Source organism: Montipora capricornis, chromosome 8, assembly GCF_036669925.1.
Source record: "Montipora capricornis isolate CH-2021 chromosome 8, ASM3666992v2, whole genome shotgun sequence".
Classification (NCBI taxonomy): Eukaryota; Metazoa; Cnidaria; class Anthozoa; order Scleractinia; family Acroporidae; genus Montipora; species Montipora capricornis.
The window spans coordinates 2537351-2554850 of record NC_090890.1 but is presented as its reverse complement, the minus strand read 5'-3'; the positions used below and the strand labels follow the sequence as shown (position 1 = coordinate 2554850).

Genomic DNA, 17500 nt, shown 5'->3' with positions numbered 1-17500 from the left:
GAAACTAATTAATAATCTACCAGAAACTATTAGAAACTGTGAAGATTACAGAACCTTTTTAATACCCTCAAGGAATTTTTAAGAAACAGAGTACAAAGCGATTAGTTAGTTTTACTGTAATTGGATTCCGTTAATCCTGTTTCTACTGTATAATTTGTAAATAACTTAATTGATTTATTTTGTAATTGTAATTAATGTAATTTAACAGGGAAGAGCCACCCAGTGGATCTGTTAATAGATTATTATTATTATTATTATTATTATTGTTATTATTTATTTTTTTTTTTTAGTTTGTTCTAAGTAACTTAAGCCCGCGGCTATACGAGCGATTTTTGCTCGTGCCGGTGATGCGCTTTTTTTTTAATTTGTCGCGTCGCCAGCACGCGATGAAAATCGCAAGTGTAGGCGCCCTTGAACTGGCGGCGCGACAGCAGAAAAAGTAGAAAAAAAATTCGTGAGAAAGTGAATGAGTTGAATTTCTCGCGATTTTTTCAGCTCTCGCGTAGATAGTTCAAGGGTGGCTACTAACCCTAACCCTGCGATGGACTAGCATCCCATCCAGGGGGGGGAGTAGAAATGCTCCTAGTCGCTTCATGCTACGGAAACCGGAGATAAGCGCCGGCCTGATGGGCCTCCTTGGCTCGTACGCAGACTTTTTTTTTTACACTTACGATACACATGTACGCATTGTGTACGCATTGCGTACTTATTTTTAACTACACTTCTGTATCCGCTGAAAATTTATTGTTTTGTTTGTTGGCTCATTGCTGCTTTTGATAGAAGACCATTAGATTAGATGGCTTTGTGGCTCTTTGCGGTGGCGAAGCGGGGTGCTGTAAAATAGACGATGGCGCTCATTACAATGAGACTAACCTTTCGCAGCTACAGCTGGCTTGACCTGAGCTCAAATTGTAAATGAAATTCAATCGCGTGTGAAATTTCTTTTATGATCCTTTGTCATTTGACAGCTCTTGAGAAGGAATTTCGTAGAACAGTACACAACAAAAAATCGGATACCTTGTATCTGAACCGTAACGTGAAAAAGAAAGCTTACACGTACGAGGACCAATTCCGAATCGAATTTCGCAAATTGATCATCTTCATTGTACTTGTCAAAGTAGAAGACGCTGACGATTTATTACAATTTCAACGATGGAATCAAAGTTTGTGATTGTGACCACGCTCTGTTACGTAGGCATCTTCAGTGTGATATTTTTTGTTTGCTGTTGCGCCTGTACGAGGCATCGAAAAAAAGGTAATCGAAGATTGCGATTACCACAGCGAAGCAGTCAGACGAACCGGCGATTTTACAGACCAGTTCAACCTCCCGAATACAACACTCCTTCAACGCCTGTGACGTATGGAGGCCCAAGAGGAGACCTCTTTGCAGAAGCGACACAAATTAGAACTGATGGAAACACATGTTTTCAAGCACCTCAAAGAAACGATGCCTTTCCGCGAAATAATTTTTATCCCATAGTCAATGTTGGTCATCATCCCAACCCTGTATTTACGGGATATCTTGGTGGAAATCTATATCCTTCTACAAATGTAACAGGAACGCACGTGGTACAAATCACGACTTGTGGAGAAACAAACGCGAACCGAACTCTTCAAAGATTGTCCGACGAAAACGGTAGCGAAGCGAGCCAGAGATTTGGCGGGGATGATGGCGCACAGCTGGCTGACATTGAGGATAAAAATTCAGTTTCGATTACAAATAGCAGGAAACAATCTCTTTCGATTAACAGCGAAAGGGAACCTGAAAGCGATGTTTCGAGCAGCCAAGCCAGCCATTTTCAAGAAATCAGTCTTTGAGAGGAAAGATTATGAAAACAAAGGACCACTGGGGGGGCTTTACCTCCAAGCGATTGAAAATAAACATATACACAGAGGGTGTTTCTTTGTGTTTCTTTTAAAGTGGATGAAAGCTGTTTGTTTGTATTATTGTCGTTAAATATTTGTTTACTTAAGTGTATGATATCCGCCAGGGCGACGGAACTTTTTGAGTTTTTGCTGTCAAAGTGCTACCTCAGCATTTAGAACTAGTCAAATTATGCTGGATGCAGGATAAATTGTGTTGTATAATTTTAAATCCTCTCAATATGTGGATAATAAATTGAAATCTATGTTGTTGAGGGCTCCCATTGTTAGATACAAATTTAAATAGTTGAATAATTCAACGACATAAATATTTAATATAAAGCAATTTTCACAAAAAGTAATAAAGAAATTCAAGATTACATTATGTCTTATGGACAGCTGTCCCAAGTACAGGGTAATTAATAAAAGGCCTGTGTTAAATTTGGGCCAGTTGTGACTTTCAGAGAAATGACAACCTTTTGAAAGCAGCCAAATGGGAGACATGACAAAACCTCTAATTAATGAAACAAGCAAAGAGCAATCCAGGCAGAAGGAAGTTAATGCAAAACACAGAGCACCAACAAGCATCTAGGCAAAGAAAGCCTTGAGTCACTTGAACATTTTTTGCGTATCATTTCACAGATATAACAGCCAATTTTGCCAAAGCTACCGGTAACTGCACAAAAATTATGGAATGAAATGTCCGATACTGTCTGCTGAAAAATATAGCAATTGGATAAAAAGATCAGGCCAACAATATTTTTTTAGTCCTGTATGGTCATCTTCTTGTCCCAATATTTGAAAGAGCTTTCTCCAAACCATTGAAGAAAATAACAGATTATGTGCACTCATAAGTCAGTTATATCACAGGCTCCCCAAGCTGAAAATACGTGGTGTATGCGACAGTTTGTGAAGTTATCCGGAATATTTTAGTAACAGCCTTCCAGATAACTTCACTAAACGGCATCAGAATGGCTCTAAACTCGGCAAGAGAGACAAGTTCGTCACACATTTGAGGTAGGAAAACTTTATTTCAAATGAGATAGTTATTTACACAATTTTTTTGCGATCGGTGATTTTCCCATACAATTCTCTATATACACAAACTGTCGCATACACCACGTATTTTCAGCTTGGGGAGCCTGTGGTTATATGTACAAGTACCTCAAACAGTTTTTTGACTAACATAACCTTTTCACCCATAGCAAACATAATTTGATATTAACACTTCACAATTTCATTTGTAATGTGCTGTAACCTAAACAAAATCAGAACTTGGTGGTTTCTCAGCTGTGCTAGAGAAAAGGGCATTACTAAACCATGAAATAGCAAAACAAAACACCAAAACACAATGTATGACCCCACCATACCTTGAATACCAACCGACAAAGGTTGGATTCGAGATTAAATATCTTTTTAGACCTAGTTAGGCCTAAAACGTTATTGCTCCTAATCTCAATATCAGTGAATTTGGAGCAATAACGTTTTAGGCCTAAAAAGACATTCACAGTAGTTAGTCTCAAAATCCAACCTTTGTTGGTTAGTAATCAATGTATGGTGGGGTCATACGTGGTGTTTCGCTGTTTCATGGTTTAGCAATGTTCTAGAGTGTAGTCTATCCCAAGACGATAGCATTAACTGTTTTTAACTCTCTTTCATTTGATAAACTACAGGGAAAAATGAATGCCAACGTTGTCAACTTTTCGCAAGTTGTTTAGCCTGATTAAAAAAGAATAGCAAGTAGTTCAGCTAAAATACAAAATTATGTATTTGTCACAGTCTGGGGAGCTGAAATTTGACTTTAGCACAAGACATTGACTTTTAGGAGTGTAGATTTATTCAGTGTCCAATGCCAGACAATTTTACTTGTCAATGGGGTCGGTTCAAGAGTCAATGTGTTAAAAGTGAATAAGATTTACTAAAAGATCAATGGATGCCTTCATTCTAGATTCCTTTCATTGTTTTTGTAATTTTCCTTCTGTAATTTGTAATTTGTTTACCTAGGGAACACCTTAAGGGCACTCAGGGGCTCATTCAATATGTGCCCGTGCATTCTGGATCGAATCAGAATTTGACAGTGTTGGTTTTTGAGGAGAGGGGAAAACCGGAGTACCCAAAGAAAAACTCCGGTGCAAGAAGAGAACCAACAACAAATTCAAGAATCAAACCCGGGCCACATTGGTGGGAGGTGTCTGCTCTCACTGCGCGCTGTGCCACTCCTGCTCCCCATGCATGGCTAAGTCATAAACCTCCGCATCAAAATGCAAACTGCTTTTTTTAAAACTTTCAACAAAGTCCGCAAAATTCAATTAATTTATTACTTACAGTGCACCAAACTGAGTACAATACAAACTTAATTCTCCTGCAGGAAATAGTTTACAAATTAAAGAATAATAATTTGCACTATTTTTTTAAGCTTGTGCAATCTTCTTGCTGCTTACGTTCTTGTTTAGTTTCCTGGTCACATACTTTGTCTTACTTGCTTTCACTTGCTGATATATTCCTTTCACTCCATAAAACATGACCAGGCCTACAGAGGTATCTTTTTATGGTCTTACAACAAAGGCACTTAACTACAATATGTCTCTCTCTTTTCTCTAAAAAGGAATAAAGAATTAAAAGACTAGTATTTTAATAATACTACCTGAGGAATTTCTGTAAATGATTGGCTGGGAGCAGAGGTACATGTATTTCAGCTTAATTTGAAATACCTACACGTGAAAATTACCGAGTTACTATCATGGTAACCAAAATCACAAAATAATCTTGTTGTGTGAGTTATGAAAAAAATGGTGGGAAGATTTCCAGATTTTGAAATTCAGGAGAGTCAACAATTAAAAGATAATTTAGAAAACCAAAATACTAAAGCCAGTGATACACAGCTCAACATTTGTTGATCAAAAAATTTATTATTAATGTTGCAGCTGTTGTTCAACAAATGTTGAACACTGTAACAGTTGTGTCATGCCATGTTGAAATACATGTATGCCATTGAACACGTTGAATTAACGTTGTTGAATGAAAATAGAGATCAGCTCTAATTCAGTTCAACACTTCTGTGCAACATGGTTCAGCATTTGTTGAACAACAAACATACATTGCAGGATGTTGAACTGAGTGTCACCGGCTTAAGAAAGAGACCCTTGTTTGTGAAACTGAGACCGAGACCAAATCATGCAAGACTTCGCACGGAAAAAAACTGCCATGTAAACGAGACTTCGAGACCTTTCACAAAGACTGTTGAGATTTCGAGATCGGATGAAAGTTTGCGAGTGCCAAAATTTCGGAGGTACCATAATTGCCACCCCTCTTTGTGGCTTGAACGTGCACAGTCTAAGCACGTCTACAGTTTAAGTAATGGTAAAGTCTGAGCAAAAATTGTGGCAAATGTTTGACACAAAGTGAATAAACAGTGAGACCTTATTAAAGCTGCTTTTGAAAACTTTAATCCAAGCTTTCACCAATCTACAACCTCATCAGTATTTTCTTATACCCTCGATCCTGACTTATCCACTGGATTAAGTTATACAGCCTTTGAATTACTAGGGCCAGAAGTCTAGAAATCACAGACTTTCAACTATATTTTGCTTTGTCTCAGAAATTATGAGACAATAGTGGTTGCCATAGGTTGTTAATCGTACATGTAGTTATGACTAAAGAATAGCAGCCTACAGGGACAAGAATAGAAGGCATTTTGGCAAAATAGTGGGTCAATGAATTCTCCTAGCTGAATTAGATTTGGTATGGATGATTCAACATCGTGCTGTACGGTTTTTGATGATGATGGAACAGTTTAATTAGATGATTCATCATTAAAGTTTGATCTCTCTATACTTCAGGCTCCAGTTGTTTAAACAATGGATAGCACTATCTGTTGGATAAATCACTATCTAGTGGTAGTGAAACTAATTGCGCTATCCAATGGATAGTGATTTATCCAGTGGATAGCGTTATCCACCTTTTGAACAACTGGGGCCAGGAGTATTTGAAATGTCGTGAATAAAATGATGGCTGCTGTGATCCATTTTGTCAATGTAGAGGGTTTTCTAATATATATTTAATGAGTTAAATTATGTTACTTAGTGTAGGTGTAATAAAATGCCCTCTTAAACCATGACCTCAACCAGACCCCTAACCAAAACATAAATTAATTAAGATAGTTCTTAGGCCTTTTAGCGAGTAAACTTGTGAGCCATTGTAACATGTAAGCAAAGTACTATGAATCTCATAATGCAGCTGAATACTTACGCCTTACTCTAACTGTTGCAGTGACTCCTGGTACAAGCACGACATGGCAACACTTGCATACTGTTCTTTTAATGCTTGGATCTCTACAGTTTAACATAGAAATGAAAAAAAAGTTATATTTGTCTCAAAATGAATGCTTAACTGGCATGCCTCTGACAACCCTTGTGAGAATTGGCCCCAATCTCATTCCCAGAGCCTCTGTTACCATTGTCCAGTAGCACAGATGCGGGAGGCTTTGGACTAATCCAAAACTGCAACCAGAAAACTGGTTCCAGTTAAATAACTGCGTGTGTGCATAAAGGATCTTCTGACCATACATGAAAAGTCAAACTGTTAGAAATATGTCTTCTTCTTCTACAGTAGATCACTTCCACAATGCATTGGAATACGCTCTTGACAGCTTAGGGAAATTTGAACTCTTCCTAAAGGAAGCTGAGCATGAGGCCATGAAGAATATTAGTAAGTGTACAATTTAACAAACTGATGTCAGTTTTTCATGCGGCTGTCCTTTTATTGATCATGAATTGCATCATAACATTCTTCAACGGGGCTGCGCTCCAGTCAGTTGGTACTTCGTTGGCCAAGGAAAGGCCCCTAGCTAGGGAAGCAAATTTACAAATTGAAGTATTCTTGGTTTTCACCCACATGACACGGCGGCCACGTTGGATTGGCAATACAATACAGTGCAATACAATACAATTCTTTTCGAAGAATTTGCGTAATAATAAAGTTACTTCCCAGCGAAGAGAGAGGTTATTGTTCTTGCCATCTAACATTGTCACCACGACTTCACATGCAAACCTGTAACCAGTAATTGCTGCATCTTGAAGAGGATCACGAGGAAGATGCATGGAAAGTGCGGGTGTACTTACAACTTGTATACCAGTTTCTTTGCAATTTCTTTCATTGTGCTTGCATAAAATCTGGACATTTCGACATTATCTGGATTCATGGCAAGAACTGCATGGGACGCCTGTGATTTCAGGAAAACGGAACATTAGTTTAAGGGTCAAGTAAAATTTTACAATTCACATGGAAAATATCGATCTTAGATCCACCTGGTGCAAAAAATTTAACTTGTGGCATGCTTCTTGTTTTTCTGAAGGAACCTTTTTATCTTTTCGTCCCATTTTTCCTGACAGGTGAATCGACTGGCACTATATAACGTACCTACCACGGTATGTTTCAAGAGTGCTGACCAATTTATTTGAGGGCTCAGATTCAAGAACGTGCACGAAATGGCGACCGAAAATTGCCGGTACAAGAGATGACAATATACTATGAATTCACGTGTGTTGCTATGCCGTAAGTCTTTACTTTTCGATTCGAAGTAAAAAATTGTATGCATCAATTGTAACTGTTTCTCGTTATTTTCAAGGGATCTTACCTCGGAGACTAGCTGTTGATGTCTCGAAACAGACGCAAGACATTTTCCCGTCTGCATCTGCAATATGCAAGCCATGTTTTCGCTGGTTGCACCATTGTAAGGTTCGACTTTCCAGGGCTCAAACGAAGGAGCGTCTCTTGGGTGATTCCTATGGTCAAGATTTAACTGATCATAGTTGCCTGACCAAGGTATTGTAAATTAAATTATGTGGTCCATTATTAAATTGAACACTCGTCACTCGTTAACTTGGTCCGGATCCGATCACGATATTAATTTTTATAGTTTCCAATAAAGTCAAACTCTTGTAATATAGCTGATATAAGCCAATTTTAATAACATTTGGGTTTGTCTGATGCTTATAACTATTGCTACCTTCTAAACACCATGTACAATATGTGAATGATTGCATAACAGAATAAATTAGGGAGCTTAAGCACGCGCGTTTTTGAGACGAAGACAGCAACCGGAATTGAGCTGTTTTCCCCTTTCACTTGTCTTCACACAACCACATTTACATTGCTAAGTATCTTTTCTCCATCAGAGATGATTAGTATGAAAATCTAGGAGACACCACTGTCCTGGCACGCGGAATTTTCTCTTCCGGTTGCCGTTCATGTCTCAAAAACGTGCGTGCTTAAGGATGGTGCCCACTATTGTTGTTGCGCATACGTTCTGGGCATCTCGAGATACTCGAGTTTCCTATCAGTGATGCTCACTAATACAGGGATATTTTTGCGCGGTTTAAAACTATCGGGAGAAAGTAGATCTTAGTAAGTAGTCTTGGTATCCAAAAAGAAAATTGGGGTAACCATGCATTTTTGAGCTCGCCTGTAGACTCCTGCCTTGTCGAGGTGGGGGAGCTTGCGTGCCTCAGTGACCTTGAGAGCTTTACCGTCGGGGGTATCCCCCCAGTAGGTCTAACCTTGGAAGGCAGGTCAAAGGGTGGAGGCCAGACTAAATGGTAGTCACTCGTCCTCCAGGTTGGGGGTTGGGCGTGTGGCTAATCCCCACACCCCGTAAAAATTATCTGATTACGGAAACCGCGGGCCTTAAGAGTCCTCATGGGCCCAATAAGGATAAGTAAGTAAGTAGTATGCATTTTTGAGAGATCATTAAGCTTCAATTTGAGGAAGAACGCCATGCATTTCTTTGTATTTAAAAGCTTTTTACAAATCTTATTCACGAATTATCTTGGAAAAATGAGTGGTTACCCCCAATTTTCTTTTTAGATTTCAATGACATTTGTCAAGATCTACATTTCCTGCATAATCATAAACCAGGGCAAAAATACAACGTACATTTGAATTAGTAGGCGCTGTCCTTAAGCTCGCTATTATCTTTTATATCGTACACATCATAAATAACAGTATCCAATCAAGTTAGTTTCTCCAAAGGCTAGTCCCCAGCTTTTTCAAGTCTTGATGACTTAATATAGAGGGCTTATCCAACAGTTCTACCATACTGTTTAAGTAAAATGCAAAGGTTGTGTTCCATTTGGCAGAAGTAGTTGTAGTCTACTTAACAACTGCATCACTGAATGGAGGTTGGGTACCTGGGGTATGTCCAAGGGCTTCCACTGGAGGCCTGCCAGCCAGTCCTTTGGCAGAGTAATGTTCCCGTGACCAGCAATCTCCACAATCCCACCATGAGCCCCCACACCGTGCATCCAAGCACCTGTCACACTGATAAATTAAACAGTGGAAGTGGGGAGGAAAGTGGGCAAGAAAAAGCTCAACTCTATAAGCATTGCATAAAGTCCAATGAATTGCCATGTGCAGGGATGTAGCTAAAATCTTGTAAAGATGGTACATGTAATGTGCACTTAACAGGCAAAGGCCCAGTTGGACACGCAGGGTGTTAGGACATGCTCCCCTGAAAAATTTTGAAATTTAGACTCTCATAAATGCGTTTTCCTCAATTTTAGGAGTTAAATTCAAGGCCATTCCTGATGTTTTCTGACAATTTCTTGTTGCCTTTTTAGTGAAAAAATGTCACTTTGTTTGAACGCATGCTCTTGGTGTCTCGTGCTGATTCTGTCGTAGTAATAGCACTTTCTTTGAATTTTTACTTGGCCCGCCAGAGTGTGAAGAAGTAGCTTCGGCAGAGTCAAATAATTTCTTTATACTGAGTACCTTAGAATCACTTTTGCTCCTTTTTCTTGCCAACATTTCAGCTTATACGACATGGTTCAAATACACAAACTGCAGGTTTACGTTATTTCACCTACACGAAGTAGAAATACTACTGGCCAATGAGCTTTGTACCAAACACATGAGATCTTGGATCGCGTTTTATGTAAACCTTGTAACTACCCCTGTAATGAATCAACCTTTGGGACATCTGTACAGCCAGTCTCTGTCAGTACAGTCTGAGTGTGTAGAATGAAGGGGGTAGTTTCTAAAGAAACTGTGGTGCTGCATTGGTGGGGAAGTAGTATACAAAAATTTCGTTTTATCAACAGAGTTGATAAATGAATTGACCACCGTACATAGATTCTAAAAGCTGACGTTTTGAGCGTTAGCCCTTTGTCAGAGCGAATCCAAAGGGCTAACACTCGAAACGTCAGCTTTTAGAATCTCTGTACGGTGGTCAATTTACATTATCAACTCCGTTGATAAAACCAAATTTGAGTGTGTAGTACATTTCTTTTTTCACAAAATAATTATAGAGTAGATGACGAACTGGATCATTTAACAGAATATCCGGCGATTTTTTCCGGCTACCGGCTTTTATCTACATCCCTGCATGTGCTTAAGCAACTTAATGAGCATGCGTCTCTGCCCAACACCGCGGAATGCTCTTATTGACTGATTGACTGTCCCAGACCACTGCTGCCCTCTATTGTTAAACTACATTTAAGTGCATGAAACAGAACACTTTTTCAGCACACTTGCTTGAAAATGTGGTAACTTAGGGAATGGCCATCACCTGATTTCTCAAAAATCCAAGAAAACATAAGCTGGTGCAACCCATCCTTTTCAACCAGATTTCAACCAACTTCAGAGTTGATTTTAAAAAATTGATCAAACAAACCAACTAAAAACAATTATTGATTGAAATTGAACCAAAGTGTGTGGAGGAAGGGGAAAGGTAGTGTCTGAGGAGGGTAAGGGGTGCTGAAACCTGCCCATGGCTTTTCTCTGCTAAGAGAGTCCATTAGGTAGGGAAACTCTCTGTGAGAAAAGCTCTTTGATTGAGGTTTGGGGACATGGTCGAGGTGGGATCAATTCTATGAGGGAGGCGCAGTGGCCTAATGGTTAGAGTGCTTGACTCCGGATCGAGTGGTCCGGGTTCGGGTCCTGGCTGGGGACATTGTGTTGTGATCTTGGGCAAGACACTTTACTCTCACGGTGCTTCTCTCTACCCAGGTGTATAAATGGGTACTGGCGAAGCTAATGCTGGGGGTGGCCCTGTGATGGACTAGCATCCCATCCAGGGGGGAGTAGAAATACTCCTAGTCGCTTCATGCTATGTAAACCGGAGATAAGCACGGGCCTGATGGGCTTACCAGCTCATAAACAGAGACCGTGCAACCAAAGCTTTGTTTAGCAATTAATTAAGTCATTCACATAATGTGGCATTCAGGTGGTTTTATGTTCATTCCACAAGAAAAGTACACAAATGAAGAAAGCGATGTGAAAACCAATCTACACAGAAATTAACCCATTGATATTGGGGCCCCAGATATTGGGGCCGTCCTGGGGTGCCTGAGTAAAAAAACTATGTCCCCTCTATTAATTAATGGGGACATAGTTTTTCAGTGAGTGATTAACCCATTGACTCCCAGGGGTTCCCCATTGACAAGTAAAATCGTCTGGTGTTAGACAGAGTGAAATACTAAGTCTGGCCAGTCTAGTCCAGTTTGGACGTCAAAGGGTTTAATAACATATGGACTCCTGGGAGTGAGACTTAGAGATTTTACTGTGCCTAACACCAGATGATTTGACTTGTCAACTGTGGGCGTCTTGGGGTCACTGCCTGAGTAGTGAATAGGTTAACCAGTCAAAAGCTATGTCCCCTCCCCTCCATTAACCCATTGACTCCTGGGAGTGAGACTAAACAGATTTTAATGTCTAATGTCTAGCTATGGTTGACTCGGAGCTAGTGCAGGTGATAATGTCAACAGGCCATTCTACACTCAGGAGGTACTTTAACTTCTTTGAGTAGAATTATCTAACCCTGTATGTGACACTATTGGAAATAAAAGGGTGGAAAGCAAACAACCACCATGAAAGACACTTCAGTGAACTATAAACAGCTCAAGGTTTTAATACCTGGTATCAGTATAAATACACAGGTGATTATACAAAATCGCGTGCTCTCATTGGCTCGCTATCTCGGATTATCAGCCGATAATCACCTCGACGGACAAAATGGCTGCTAGTAGTCGTTTTGCCACTGTAAGTGAAGATGATTTCACGTTGAAATGTTTTTTTTTCTCTTCTTTGAAATAATCACCTGTGTATTTATACTAAAACAATTATTCGCCTCAGGCTCAGTGATTGTCGGTGAATATTCATCGATAATCACTTCGCCTTTGGCGAATAATTGTTAATTGTAATCACCTTTAAGGATCCAAAATATGTTGCATTCACCTAATGAAATAAGTGCACCAAAAATATGTCTTAACCCTTTTCTAGCCAAAGGCAACTGCAACTGTGATAATTGAGAAAGCTGTGGACAGTGCTAAGGAACAACACAATCTCTCAGAGGAAGCTCTGAAGGATGTGGACATTGAGGAGGAATGGGTAGAACAGAAAATTGATTTGAAGAAATTGCCACAGCAATACATGCAGCTGTCGAAGATCAGGCTGACAGGTACTGTGACAAAATTTGTATTTTTTGTGTTACCCAACTGAAATATATTGTTAATGAGCATCATGGTTCAGAAATGTACATGGATTTCAATAGGCGTCATGAAGTGTTCCCTTGCCCTTCTCTCCAACTTCACCATCACTTGTGTCTCGGAGTACAGAAACTTAACGTCACAAAGTGCTCCCCAAATGCTGCTCCTTGATTAAGGGTCAACAGTTGCATTTACCCTAAACTAAAAATAATGCTGACCTTTACCCTTACCTTGGAAAAAGGGGCTTGTTTCTCGAAAGTCCCAAAAAGCCATTTATGAGCCTGCTTGTTGAGGAAAGCTGATCTTTTAAGATATTTTCAAGGTAACAAAAAGCGAAGTGACTGTGAAGTTTGACGACTGAAATCCTCCCCGTTCTTGAGATACAGAGGGAATTGTGACACCTGAAAATGTCCGGTAGAGTGTCGGACATGGGCCTCAGGTATCAAATGCTGAGACACTTCATGTTGGATGTCAAAATTGGGTATGAATCTAGATAATTATTTGCATTTCTGGACATACAGCTGTAAGTGGCATGGTTTTCTTGCAATTCCTTTTACAGATTAAAGTAGCATATATCAAGTGAACAGGTTAACCCATTCTGATAAGGTTTCAACTGATAAATATCCGTATTTTGGGGAGGGTTAATGGTATCAGGGCACTCAACTTTTTCACCATAAATGTCTTTGGTTCAATTTTCTGACTTGGGGTGAGTTTGTTGGCTCTCTACTCTCAAAGAGGTTAGTTTCTTGTTTTGCTGAACCCCTTATACGTCCTGAGTGTGAGCATGTGAGCAAGCTTCTTAGAGGTGGAGGGTGAGAGCTTGCCCACAGGCTAAGTGAGACTTACAGATGTTACTCTTACTAATGCCAGACAATTTCACTCGTTAGTGGGAGCCATTTCAGGGGTGAATGGGTAGATTTCATTCCATGTGATTTTCAGTCCACCTGTTAGACTAAGTGATGGACTTGTGCTTTACAACACATAGATCATCTTGAGATCTCAATTAAGTTAATAATGTTATTTGTCTCTTTGTAAAGGTCTTGTGGTCCTTACAGAAATGGCAGGTTATGCCATTGCCCCAGAAGCTATGCATCTCAGCACGTTTCTTTGGGCAGCACTTGGTACTGGACTATGCTCTTCTTCTGCCAATTCTTTCAACCAGGTTTGTATAGAAAATGCTCTTTTTTCTAATTTAGCATAGTAGCATGCCAAGTCAGCTCTCTCCCGATCACCGTTTGATTATGAAGTCAAATGTTTGCTTTCTTTTATTAGTGGCTTGAGGTTCCATTTGATTCTCAGATGAGTCGCACACAAAACCGTGTTCTTGTAAGAGGGCGTCTGAGGTGAGGTTAACTATCATTATTATTTTTATGTGAGAATGTGGTTCAAAACCTGACCTAGCTAGGTGCCAGATCTTTTACCCCAAGATCTGAGATAATTAGTGAGCAGTCCTCAGGGGAAAAAGTCACTCTGGCCACCTTACCTTTGGAAAGGAATTACTATCTGGGGTCTTTCTACATGTTATCAGCTGAGGGTTTTTAGGGTGTATTTGGTTATGAACCCCTTACACCTTTTTTTGTGTTGTATTTTTCCACAGTCCTCTGCATGTTGTCCTGTTTGGTGCAACAGCTGGTCTGTTAGGAGTGTCTGTGTTGCTTACTCAAGTAAATGGATTAACGGCAGCTCTTGGTAGGCTCTTTGCACTTATTGAGCTACTTGTACTTTGAGTTAAACAACGAGGAGAAATAATAGTTGTCAATTGAAAACAACATTGTGCATAATTTTTGTCTGAAATTGGCTCACAATATCTCATGTTCTGTCTGTCCAGTGACGTTAATAATAATAATAATAATAATAATAATAATAATGTTCTGAATCCCGGTATGCCATTATTTTAACAATCTCTAAATCCACTTATAATAATAATATTAATCATTAATAATAATAATAAATAATAATAATAATAATAATAATAGTAATGTTCTGAATCCCTGTATGGCATTATTTTAACAATCTCTACATCCACTCAAAACATACCGTATTTACCCGTGTATAGGTCGATCCCATGTATAAGTCGACCCCCCATTTTTGATGGCAAAAAACGCAATTTCTTAATTTCTTTGTCAAATGTTCATGGGGCACTGATCTTGTATTCTTTGTTTTCTGGAAATGTGGATACACAAAAAAAATCAGGGCCTCAAATGCTTAATAGTCTTGTTGTTCAGTAGCTGTTGTATATGCAGGCATTTTGTCCTTGAGTTTCGAAGAAGTTCTCAGAAAATCGAACATGTAAACCTCAAAGTCACCTGTTTCGTTGTTCAAGGATAAAGGGCTTTAGAGGATAAGCACAATGCAACATCACAGAAGCAGGAGTCAATCTTTGAAAATAACTTGCGAACGATGTGAAAATGTGCAAGGTTTAATTGGTCCTTGACTTACAATTTCTCAAATGACAAACAAAACAAAACTCATAAACCAAACAATACGAAGTTTGATAAAGCATTTAAATCTGCCAGGTTTGTGTAAAGAATAAAAAACAATCATTACCAACCAGCATTTTCACGCCAACACAAGTGACGATGCTTGCACGCAAACACGAGGTATTGCGCCAGGTTACTTAGCCGTTGAACGCTCTTGTTTTATTCGAAGAAACAGAAATGCCTTATAGAGCTTTAATTCTGCCTTTGGAAAACGAAAATTTCCAGTGTCTATTTCATATTTGTGCTTGTGAGTATCTTCACATTTAGAGTTGGACAAATCCTTTTTTATTTCAACTGGAATTGCTTACATTCGTTTTGAAGTCTTTTGTCATTCATTTTGAAGTCTTTTACAATGTGCGTCGGCTTTTGTCCGTTGCGTTCGTTATGCCCAAGACAACATTATTATGTTAATTTTGAATAAATTACTTACGTGTAGCTGGAACTTGGCTCAAAATCTTTGACCTGTGTATGAGTCGAGGGCGATTTTTGGAGCTTCTTTTGAGGCCATAAAAGGTCGACTTATACACGGGTAAATACGGTATGTCCCCTGTTTAAATGAGGGCAAGAAAATTTGTCATGCCATGACGGAAAATGGGTTAGAGTTGATTTGGCAAAAATTGGCTGCCATTTTGCAGTGTTACTGAAAAAAGTAATTTGAAAAATGAAGAAATGCATGTATGTTTATTATTAAATATTATTATTTGACCATGCAGTAAAGACAGACAAGTTTATTTTTTGTGATTTCTAGTGATATTTGGCATAAATATCATGCATGACATGTCAACTTTGTTCTGCAGAAGTTCAAAAGCTGTGAAACAGATTTCATACAATTATAATAATTAATATATTTATTTGTATATTATTATTATTATTATTATTATTATTATTATCATTATTATTATTATTTTAAAAACTGAAGCATGCGTGTCATTTATGTCAATGGTCACATACATGTACATAAACTGTATCATACTCTAAATTGTTTATAAAGTATTTTTGAACTTTCTATATACCAGAAAAATATATGAAGCACCGACACTAATAATTATTGTAGGTCAGCTCTGACCACTAAAATACACCTCTTCTTGCAGTCAGCTGAATGGCAGAAGTTTTTCAGGTAGTTTATTAGAACCCAGACAGTAACATGGCTGCTTAACATAAAAATTAATGTAAAGTTACTGTATGACATGTTTTTTTTCCCAGGTCTAAGCACTCTTTTCCTCTATACATCTGTCTACACTCCCCTGAAGAGGATTAGTATTCTAAACACATGGGTGGGGTCAGTAGTGGGAGCACTGCCTCCCTTGATGGGTTGGGCAGCTTGTACTGGTGGCTTGGATGCAGGAGGACTTATTCTAGCTGGGATTCTTTATTCTTGGCAGTTTCCTCATTTTAACGCTCTCAGCTGGAATTTGAGGGCAGATTATTCAAGAGGTAAGTATTCTTTTGACGTTCATTGTCATCATCATATATTTTTTAGTGTAGCTAATATCTCCAAGTATTTACCCTCCCAAAAATGATATACCGCAGAGGACAGACCACAACACTGAGAACTCCATGCCCTGCTCTTTGCTAGTAGTGTGTGCGTTCTTTGTTAGAATGATCATTTCAATAAGTGCGAGAATCACTTCTCTCATTCACCCACGGTTGGTATATGACATTTTATGCCTTCTACGCCATTGATGTAGGTAGGTAGGTAGGTAGGTAGGTAGGTAGGTAGGTTTGTATTGTCAAAAGAAAGCCTTTCTAATACATCTTCAAAGGACAGCCTGAATTTCAGCTGCCTCTTATGAACTCAAGGTTCCATTCCTGTCTTTGACTCTGTCATCCATTCTGATCGTCCCTGTGCAGGTTTCCAAGCAACTAGCTTACCATCTTTCTTATTGCACTTAGGGCGCGTTCGATTGACCCTATTCCGGAATAAGAATACGTGGCGTGATGATTAAAATGGAATGTTTGGCGCGTTTCGAAGCAGCAAGGATAATAAAAGTGTGTTTAAAATAGCATCTTAGCCGATGTTTGACAATTTTAACGTGAATCTCCGTAAAAACGAAGGATTTCTAACTTCTGTTCCATGTATTCCTATTCCGGAATAAGGTGAATCGAAAGCACACTTAAACTAAGGGACCGTGCATGCCAAAAGACAAGGCATTCAAGGGAGGGTGGGGGCATCCCAAAAAAATAAGGAAAAAAAAAAGGGGGGGGGGGGGGGGGTCACGTGAAACATTTTTGTAAAACTTTGAAGTGGTATAGTGTGTTAATATTAAAAAGATTACTATAGAACATACATAGAAGGCAGGATAAAATTTATTACGAACTTTTCTTCTACTTTAAAATAACGTTTGACTAATGCAACTTTTACTGGCACTCATCTTCATCTTCACTGTCGTCGAGCTCTTCTTCACCGCTTGTGCTGCTGTGGAAGTCACTTTCAGCAACGCTTTCAGTCAGAGTGTACTCTTCAGGGTACTTGAAGGTGAAGGTTGGTGGTAATTCTGCTTCTTGCAGCATTGATAAAATAATTCCCTGTGCGATGTCTGGCCCATCTCGTCTAAATAACGACATGGCAACATGCTCAACTTTAATACATTCTTCCGGGACGGTCAGCCTAGGAGTGTACACAAGGCATTGGGGAAAATCATTTGCTAGCGGATTTCCAACACAGATTACATAAAC

General features: G+C 39.1%; 2 protein-coding genes across 2 annotated transcripts in view; one reads left to right on the top strand and one right to left on the bottom strand.

Moving 5' to 3' along the window:
• Positions 1-4158: 4158 nt before the first annotated feature.
• Positions 4159-7296, bottom strand: LOC138014360 (ribonuclease P protein subunit p21-like). Its single transcript, XM_068861417.1, has 4 exons — positions 7170-7296; positions 6984-7084; positions 6112-6194; positions 4159-4460 (listed from the first exon to the last, which is right to left on the bottom strand). The coding sequence occupies exons 1-4, from the start codon at positions 7239-7241 to the stop codon at positions 4339-4341; spliced, it is 378 nt and encodes a 125-aa protein (XP_068717518.1). The 5' UTR covers positions 7242-7296; the 3' UTR covers positions 4159-4338.
• Positions 7297-7311: 15 nt separating this feature from the next.
• The window catches only part of LOC138014359 (protoheme IX farnesyltransferase, mitochondrial-like), a 14148-nt gene continuing 3959 nt past the window's right edge, over positions 7312-17500 (top strand). Inside the window, exons 1-7 of the mRNA XM_068861416.1 lie at positions 7312-7416; positions 7490-7686; positions 12139-12316; positions 13382-13506; positions 13617-13687; positions 13942-14033; positions 16028-16258. Coding sequence (XP_068717517.1) covers positions 7392-7416; positions 7490-7686; positions 12139-12316; positions 13382-13506; positions 13617-13687; positions 13942-14033; positions 16028-16258 — 919 coding nt within the window. The 5' untranslated portion in view covers positions 7312-7391. The remainder of the gene's footprint in view (positions 7417-7489; positions 7687-12138; positions 12317-13381; positions 13507-13616; positions 13688-13941; positions 14034-16027; positions 16259-17500) is intronic.